At 27.8% G+C, this 10,581-nt stretch overlaps 1 protein-coding gene across 1 annotated transcript in view; it reads left to right on the top strand.

Moving 5' to 3' along the window:
- Nucleotides 1–7,365: 7,365 nt before the first annotated feature.
- Nucleotides 7,366–10,581, top strand: part of serinc3 (serine incorporator 3) — a 32,069-nt gene continuing 28,853 nt past the window's right edge. The window contains exon 1 of the mRNA XM_074646287.1: nucleotides 7,366–7,667. Within this exon, the coding sequence (XP_074502388.1) occupies nucleotides 7,629–7,667 (39 nt within the window). The 5' untranslated portion in view covers nucleotides 7,366–7,628. The remainder of the gene's footprint in view (nucleotides 7,668–10,581) is intronic.

Below are 10,581 nucleotides of genomic sequence, written 5' to 3'. Positions count from 1 at the left end.
GATCTGGTTTTATGATCTGGTTTTATTTTCTGGTTATATGATCTGGTTATATGATCTGGTTATATGATCTGGTTATATTATCTGGTTATATGATCTGGTTATATGATCTGGTTATATTATCTGGTTATATGATCTGGTTATATTATATGATCTGGTTATATTATATGATCTGGTTATATGATCTGGTTATATTTTCTGGTTATATGATCTGGTTATATTATATGATCTGGTTATATTATCTGGTTATATGATCTGGTTATATGATCTGGTTTTATTTTCTGGTTATATGATCTGGTTATATGATCTGGTTATATGATCTGGTTATATGATCTGGTTATATTATCTGGTTATATAATCTGGTTATATGATCTGGTTATATTATCTGGTTATATTATATGATCTGGTTATATTATATGATCTGGTTATATGATCTGGTTATATTTTCTGGTTATATGATCTGGTTATATTATATGATCTGGTTATATGATCTGGTTATATTATCTGGTTATATGATCTGGTTATATTTTCTGGTTATATTATCTGGTTATATTTTCTGGTTATATGATCTGGTTATATTATCTGGTTATATGATGTGGTTATATTTTCTGGTTATATTATCTGGTTATACAATCTGGTTATATGATCTGGTTATATGATCTGGTTATATTATCTCGTTATATTTTCTGGTTATATGATCTGGTTATATGATCTGGTTATATTATCTAGTTATATTTTCTGGTTATATGATCTGGTTATATGATCTGGTTATATGATCTGGTTATATTATCTAGTTATAGTTTCTGGTTATATGATCTGGTTATATGATCTGGTTATATTATCTGGTTATATGATCTGGTTATATGATCTGGTTATATGATCTGGTTATATTATCTAGATATATTTTCTGGTTATATTTTCTGGTTATATGATCTGGTTATATGATCTGGTTATATTATCTAGTTATATTTTCTGGTTATATGATCTGGTTATATGATCTGGTTATATGATCTGGTTATATTATCTAGTTATATTTTCTGGTTATATGATCTGGTTATATGATCTGGTTATATTATCTGGTTATATGATCTGGTTATATGATCTGGTTATATGATCTGGTTATATTATCTAGATATATTTTCTGGTTATATTTTCTGGTTATATGATCTGGTTATATGATCTGGTTATATTATCTAGTTATATTTTCTAGTTATATTTTCTGGTTATATGATCTGGTTATATTATCTAGTTATATTTTCTGGTTATATGATCTGGTTATATGATCTGGTTATATTATCTGGTTATATGATCTGGTTATATGATCTGGTTATATTATCTAGTTATATTTTCTGGTTATATTATCTAGTTATATTTTCTGGTTATATGATCTGGTTATATGATCTGGTTATATTATCTGGTTATATGATCTGGTTATATGATCTGGTTATATGATCTGGTTATATTATCTGGTTATATTATCTGGTTATATGATCTGGTTATATTTTCTGGTTATATGATCTGGTTATATGATCTGGTTATATTTTCTGGTTATATGATCTGGTTATATTTTCTGGTTATATGATCTGGTTATATGATCTGGTTATATGATCTGGTTATATTTTCTGGTTATATGATCTGGTTATATGATCTGGTTATATTTTCTGGTTATATGATCTGGTTATATGATCTGGTTATATTTTCTGGTTATATGATCTGGTTATATTTTCTGGTTATATGATCTGGTTATATGATCTGGTTATATGATCTGGTTATATTTTCTGGTTATATGATCTGGTTATATGATCTGGTTATATGATCTGGTTATATTTAATGGTTATATGATCTGGTTATATTTTCTGTTTATATGATCTGGTTATATTTTCTGGTTATATGATCTGGTTATATGATCTGGTTATATGATCTGGTTATATGATCTGGTTATATTATCTTGTTATATTTTCTGGTTATATGATCTGGTTATATGATCTGGTTATATGATCTGGTTATATGATCTGGTTATATTTTCTGGTTATATGATCTGGTTATATGATCTGGTTATATGATCTGGTTATATGATCTGGTTATATGATCTGGTTATATTTTCTGGTTATATGATCTGGTTATATGATCTGGTTATATTTTCTGGTTATATGATCTGGTTATATTTTCTGGTTATATGATCTGGTTATATTTTCTGGTTATATGATCTGGTTATATGATCTGGTTATATGATCTGGTTATATGATCTGGTTATATTTTCTGGTTATATGATCTGGTTATATTTTCTGGTTATATGATCTGGTTATATGATCTGGTTATATTTTCTGGTTATATGATCTGGTTATATGATCTGGTTATATGATCTGGTTATATTTTCTGGTTATATGATCTGGTTATATGATCTGGTTATATGATCTGGTTATATGATCTGGTTATATGATCTGGTTATATTTTCTGGTTATATGATCTGGTTATATGATCTGGTTATATGATCTGGTTATATTTTCTGGTTATATGATCTGGTTATATGATCTGGTTATATGATCTGGTTATATGATCTGGTTATATTTTCTGGTTATATTATCTTGTTATATTTTCTGGTTATATGATCTGGTTATATGATCTGGTTATATGATCTGGTTATATTTTCTGGTTATATGATCTGGTTATATGATCTGGTTATATGATCTGGTTATATGATCTGGTTATATTTTCTGGTTATATTTTGTGGTTATATGATCTGGTTATATGATCTGGTTATATTTTGTGGTTATATGATCTGGTTATATGATCTGGTTATATTTTCTGGTTATATGATCTGGTTATATGATCTGGATATATTTTCTGGTTATATGATCTGGTTATATTTTCTGGTTATATGATCTGGTTATATGATCTGGTTTTATGATCTGGTTTTATTTTCTGGTTATATGATCTGGTTATATGATCTGGTTATATGATCTGGTTATATGATCTGGTTATGTTATCTGGTTATATGATCTGGTTATATGATCTGGTTATATTATCTGGTTATATGATCTGGTTATATGATCTGGTTTTATGATCTGGTTTTATTTTCTGGTTATATGATCTGGTTATATGATCTGGTTATATGATCTGGTTATATTATCTGGTTATATGATCTGGTTATATGATCTGGTTATATTATCTGGTTATATGATCTGGTTATATGATCTGGTTATATGATCTGGTTATATTATATGATCTGGTTATATTATATGATCTGGTTATATGATCTGGTTATATTTTCTGGTTATATGATCTGGTTATATTATATGATCTGGTTATATTATCTGGTTATATGATCTGGTTATATGATCTGGTTTTATTTTCTGGTTATATGATCTGGTTATATGATCTGGTTATATGATCTGGTTATATGATCTGGTTATATTATCTGGTTATATAATCTGGTTATATGATCTGGTTATATTATCTGGTTATATTATATGATCTGGTTATATTATATGATCTGGTTATATGATCTGGTTATATTTTCTGGTTATATGATCTGGTTATATTATATGATCTGGTTATATGATCTGGTTATATTATCTGGTTATATGATCTGGTTATATTTTCTGGTTATATTATCTGGTTATATTTTCTGGTTATATGATCTGGTTATATTATCTGGTTATATGATGTGGTTATATTTTCTGGTTATATTATCTGGTTATACAATCTGGTTATATGATCTGGTTATATGATCTGGTTATATTATCTCGTTATATTTTCTGGTTATATGATCTGGTTATATGATCTGGTTATATTATCTAGTTATATTTTCTGGTTATATGATCTGGTTATATGATCTGGTTATATGATCTGGTTATATTATCTAGTTATAGTTTCTGGTTATATGATCTGGTTATATGATCTGGTTATATTATCTGGTTATATGATCTGGTTATATGATCTGGTTATATGATCTGGTTATATTATCTAGATATATTTTCTGGTTATATTTTCTGGTTATATGATCTGGTAATATGATCTGGTTATATTATCTAGTTATATTTTCTGGTTATATGATCTGGTTATATGATCTGGTTATATGATCTGGTTATATTATCTAGTTATATTTTCTGGTTATATGATCTGGTTATATGATCTGGTTATATTATCTGGTTATATGATCTGGTTATATGATCTGGTTATATGATCTGGTTATATTATCTAGATATATTTTCTGGTTATATTTTCTGGTTATATGATCTGGTTATATGATCTGGTTATATTATCTAGTTATATTTTCTAGTTATATTTTCTGGTTATATGATCTGGTTATATTATCTAGTTATATTTTCTGGTTATATGATCTGGTTATATGATCTGGTTATATTATCTGGTTATATGATCTGGTTATATGATCTGGTTATATTATCTAGTTATATTTTCTGGTTATATTATCTAGTTATATTTTCTGGTTATATGATCTGGTTATATGATCTGGTTATATTATCTGGTTATATGATCTGGTTATATGATCTGGTTATATTATCTAGTTATATTTTCTGGTTATATTTTCTGGTTATATGATCTGGTTATATTATCTAGTTATATTTTCTGGTTATATGATCTGGTTATATTATCGGGTTATATTATCTGGTTATATGATCTGGTTATATTATCTGGTTATATTATCTGGTTATATGATCTGGTTATATTTTCTGGTTATATGATCTGGTTATATGATCTGGTTATATTTTCTGGTTATATGATCTGGTTATATTTTCTGGTTATATGATCTGGTTATATGATCTGGTTATATGATCTGGTTATATTATCTGGTTATATTATCTGGTTATATGATCTGGTTATATTTTCTGGTTATATGATCTGGTTATATGATCTGGTTATATTTTCTGGTTATATGATCTGGTTATATTTTCTGGTTATATGATCTGGTTATATGATCTGGTTATATGATCTGGTTATATTTTCTGGTTATATGATCTGGTTATATGATCTGGTTATATTTTCTGGTTATATTTTCTGGTTATATGATCTGGTTATATGATCTGGTTATATGATCTGGTTATATTTTCTGGTTATATGATCTGGTTATATGATCTGGTTATATTTTCTGGTTATATGATCTGGTTATATGATCTGGTTATATTTTCTGGTTATATGATCTGGTTATATTTTCTGGTTATATGATCTGGTTATATGATCTGGTTATATGATCTGGTTATATTTTCTGGTTATATGATCTGGTTATATGATCTGGTTATATGATCTGGTTATATTTAATGGTTATATGATCTGGTTATATTTTCTGTTTATATGATCTGGTTATATTTTCTGGTTATATGATCTGGTTATATGATCTGGTTATATGATCTGGTTATATGATCTGGTTATATTATCTTGTTATATTTTCTGGTTATATGATCTGGTTATATGATCTGGTTATATGATCTGGTTATATGATCTGGTTATATTTTCTGGTTATATGATCTGGTTATATGATCTGGTTATATGATCTGGTTATATGATCTGGTTATATGATCTGGTTATATTTTCTGGTTATATGATCTGGTTATATGATCTGGTTATATTTTCTGGTTATATGATCTGGTTATATTTTCTGGTTATATGATCTGGTTATATTTTCTGGTTATATGATCTGGTTATATGATCTGGTTATATGATCTGGTTATATGATCTGGTTATATTTTCTGGTTATATGATCTGGTTATATTTTCTGGTTATATGATCTGGTTATATGATCTGGTTATATTTTCTGGTTATATGATCTGGTTATATGATCTGGTTATATGATCTGGTTATATTTTCTGGTTATATGATCTGGTTATATGATCTGGTTATATGATCTGGTTATATGATCTGGTTATATGATCTGGTTATATTTTCTGGTTATATGATCTGGTTATATGATCTGGTTATATGATCTGGTTATATTTTCTGGTTATATGATCTGGTTATATGATCTGGTTATATGATCTGGTTATATGATCTGGTTATATTTTCTGGTTATATTATCTTGTTATATTTTCTGGTTATATGATCTGGTTATATGATCTGGTTATATGATCTGGTTATATTTTCTGGTTATATGATCTGGTTATATGATCTGGTTATATGATCTGGTTATATGATCTGGTTATATTTTCTGGTTATATTTTGTGGTTATATGATCTGGTTATATGATCTGGTTATATTTTGTGGTTATATGATCTGGTTATATGATCTGGTTATATTTTCTGGTTATATGATCTGGTTATATGATCTGGATATATTTTCTGGTTATATGATCTGGTTATATTTTCTGGTTATATGATCTGGTTATATTTTCTGGTTATATGATCTGGTTATATTTTCTGGTTATATGATCTGGTTATATGATCTGGTTATATGATCTGGTTATATTTTCTGGTTATGTGATCTGGTTATATTTTCTGGTTATATGATCTGGTTATATTTTCTGGTTATATGATCTGGTTATATTTTCTGGTTATATGATCTGGTTATATTTTCTGGTTATATGATCTGGTTATATTTTCTGGTTATATGATCTGGTTATATTTTCTGGTTATATGATCTGGTTATATTTTCTGGTTATATGATCTGGTTATATTATCTGGTTATATTATATGATCTGTTTATATGATCTGGTTATATGATCTGGTTATATGATCTGGTTATATTTTCTGGTTCCAGGTGTCAAATGTGAGGATTTTTTCTTTTCTCAGTTTTATATCATTATAAATTAAAACCATTATACAGACTACTAAATGATTAATCAAAATATTATCCATTGACAATCATAAATAATTAAAATAATAATTAGTGTTTTAATGTTAAATGTTATAAATGAATGATGAGTTTTTTTCCCCCAAACTTTATTGATCAGTCAAATACAAACAACAACAATAACATGTAAACAAGTTAAAAGAACAAAAAGAGACAAAATAGCAGAAATAAAGAAATAAAGAAATAAAGAAAGAAACATTCAGTGAGAAGCTTTTTACATTCAATAAAAACTCAAATATATAAGAGGATGAAAAAGTAAAGAATAAATAAATTACAGGGCACAGATTAATAGATAGGTAACATTAGTGGATCATTTTATATCTTTCAAATATTATATTTAGTTTTTCTATTTTTCAGCTTGACTCGAGAATAAGTAATAGAGGTTAATATTATATCATTTATTATATTATATTATATTCATTAGAAATAAGGTGACGTTTTGTTTTTCTATTGGTCCATTTCATTTGATGTATATAGAGAATTCTCTAAATATTAGACGTACAGTTAACAGGTCAACGTGATGACGTCACCAGCGTGACGCCCGCGCACTGAACGTAAAATCATAACTGAACCTCACGAGCCGACAGCAGAGTTCCAGACTCGCACCTGAATAACACACACCTGTTACACTTTTACCTGACTAACACTAACCTACCTGGTCCCGAGCTCACCTGTCCAGCTGTCTCTCACCTGTCTTTCCCGGTTAGTGTATATAGTCCACCGTGGAGGAACCGGAGGACCGGAGAGGACCGGAGGTACCGAGCGGAGGACCGGAGAGTCAGCAGCGGGAGGAGGAGCGCAGGTGTTCCCGGTGAACCTGTAGAGTGATGGGGGCCGTGCTCGGGGCTCTGTCTCTAACCAGCTGGGTGAGTTAATATACTATACTATTATATTATATTAATATTAATATTAATATAATATGAAGTTATATTAATTATTAATGATCACCTGCTGTGTATATATATGTATATATGTATATATACATATATACAGCAGGTGATGTGTATCTCCTGTCTCTCACCCTTCAGACTCCACTCAGAGATATCTGCTGTTTTAACTGCGTTCTTCTCTTTTCCTCTCATTAGAGCAGAGATGAGATATTACTATAATATAATATATAATATATAATATATATATAACTAACAGCTGTAAATGAATAACTTGTGTTAATTGGTTCATTGTGAACTGACCTCATTCACTTCTCAGGCTTCTTTTAATGATGTTTAATGATTGATTTCTGTTTTCACCTGAGAGGTTTATTACCAACACGTCTGACCAGCTGAGCTTCATGGTTACAGTTTAATGAAGGATTTATACTGAAATATGCCTTCAGACTGAAGGTATGACAGATATAACAGATTCATATCTGAATATCAGATATAGGATATCTCCTGGAAGTATAATAATATATAACATTATGTTCCATCTATCACATCATTATATTGTGTTTCTGTTTCCATAAAGCGAAAGGAAAAGTTGTTCTTGGTGAACCTAAAACCTGATAAATGTTCCTTAGATATTAAATATTATAACGTTTCCTAACATGAGGGAAACATGTTGAAGTCCACAGTAGAGTAAAGTAGAGTAAAGTAAAGTAGAGTAGAGTAAAGTAAAGTAGAGTAAAGTACAGTAGAGTAGAGTAAAGTAAAGTAAAGTAGAGTAGAGTAGAGTAGAGTAGAGTAGAGTAAAGTAGAGTAAAGTAAAGTAGAGTAGAGTAAAGTAAAGTAGAGTAAAGTACAGTAGAGTAGAGTAGAGTAGAGTAGAGTAGAGTAAAGTAGAGTAGAGTAAAGTAGAGTAGAGTAGAGTAGAGTAAAGTACAGTAGAGTAGAGTAAAGTACAGTAGAGTAGAGTAAAGTACAGTAGAGTAGAGTAGAGTAGAGTAGAGTAAAGTAAAGTAAAGTAGAGTAAAGTACAGTAGAGTAGAGTAGAGTAAAGTAGAGTAAAGTAGAGTAAAGTACAGTAGAGTAGAGTAAAGTAAAGTAAAGTAGAGTAAAGTACAGTAGAGTAGAGTAAAGTAAAGTAGAGTAAAGTACAGTAGAGTAGAGTAGAGTAAAGTAGAGTAAAGTAGAGTAAAGTACAGTAGAGTAGAGTAAAGTAAAGTAAAGTAGAGTAAAGTACAGTAGAGTAGAGTAAAGTAAAGTAGAGTAAAGTACAGTAGAGTAGAGTAGAGTAGAGTAGAGTAGAGTAAAGTAAAGTAAAGTAAAGTAAAGTAAAGTAAAGTAAAGTAGAGTAGAGTAGAGTAGAGTAGAGTAGAGTAGAGTAGAGTAGAGTAGAGTACAGTAGAGTAGAGTAGAGTAGAGTAGAGTAGAGTAAAGTAAAGTAAAGTAAAGTAAAGTACAGTAGAGTAGAGTAGAGTAGAGTAGAGTAGAGTAGAGTAAAGTACAGTAGAGTAGAGTAGAGTAGAGTAGAGTAGAGTAGAGTAGAGTAGAGTACAGTACAGTAGAGTAGAGTAAAGTAAAGTAAAGTAAAGTAGAGTAGAGTAAAGTAAAGTAAAGTAGAGTAGAGTAGAGTACAGTAGAGTACAGTAGAGTAGAGTAGAGTAGAGTAGAGTAGAGTAGAGTAGAGTAAAGTAAAGTAGAGTAAAGTACAGTAGAGTAGAGTAAAGTAGAGTAGAGTAAAGTACAGTAGAGTAGAGTAAAGTAAAGTAAAGTAAAGTAGAGTAGAGTAGAGTAAAGTAAAGTAAAGTAAAGTAGAGTAAAGTAGAGTAGAGTAGAGTAAAGTAGAGTAAAGGGTTAATCACAACAACACTCAGTCATCTGCTTCCACGTGATTAACTGGATTATTATCTCTGCTCTGTTGCCTTGTTGTCTACAAGACACAACAAGCAACACACAAACAAACATGATATATACAGTATATAATATATAATATATATATATATTATATATTAAACAATATGATATATACAGTATTTAATATATAATATATATATATATATATTATATTAAACAATATGATATATACAGTATTTAATATATAATATATTAAACAATATGATATATACAGTATATATATATATATATTAAACAATATGATAAATACAGTATATAATATATATATTAAACAATATGATATATATAGTATATAATATATATATTAAACAATATGATATATACAGCATATAATATATATATATTAAACAATATGATAAATACAGTATATAATATATATATTAAACAATATGATATATACAGTATTTAATATATAATATATATATATATTATATATTAAACAATATGATATATACAGTATTTAATATATAATATATATATATATTATATATTAAACAATATGATATATACAGTATTTAATATATAATATATATATATATATATTATATTAAACAATATGATATATACAGTATTTAATATATAATATATTAAACAATATGATATATACAGCATATAATATATATATATTAAACAATATGATAAATACAGTATATAATATATATATTAAACAATATGATATATACAGTATATAATATATATATATATTAAACAATATGATAACAGCATTTATTTATATAAAGCCAGAAGATAACAGAAGAGCACGTGACTAGAAGTCGGGAGATGATCCATATCACATGAATAGTTATTATGATTAAGACAAATACTGTTTAGTTTATTTATTTTTTACACAATTTAAGATTTTTTGCCTCTAAACCTAAACAATGTTAAACATTCACAATGTTCTAGACACAAGATTAATATACAGAAAATAATAGGATTACATTATAGTGATGCCAGATAACAACTATATATATATATGTATATATAT

Source organism: Sebastes fasciatus, chromosome 1 (genome assembly GCF_043250625.1).
Source record: "Sebastes fasciatus isolate fSebFas1 chromosome 1, fSebFas1.pri, whole genome shotgun sequence".
Taxonomy (NCBI): domain Eukaryota; kingdom Metazoa; phylum Chordata; class Actinopteri; order Perciformes; family Sebastidae; genus Sebastes; species Sebastes fasciatus.
Note: the sequence above shows the minus strand (reverse complement) of the source record. Positions and strands in the feature narration are given on the sequence as shown.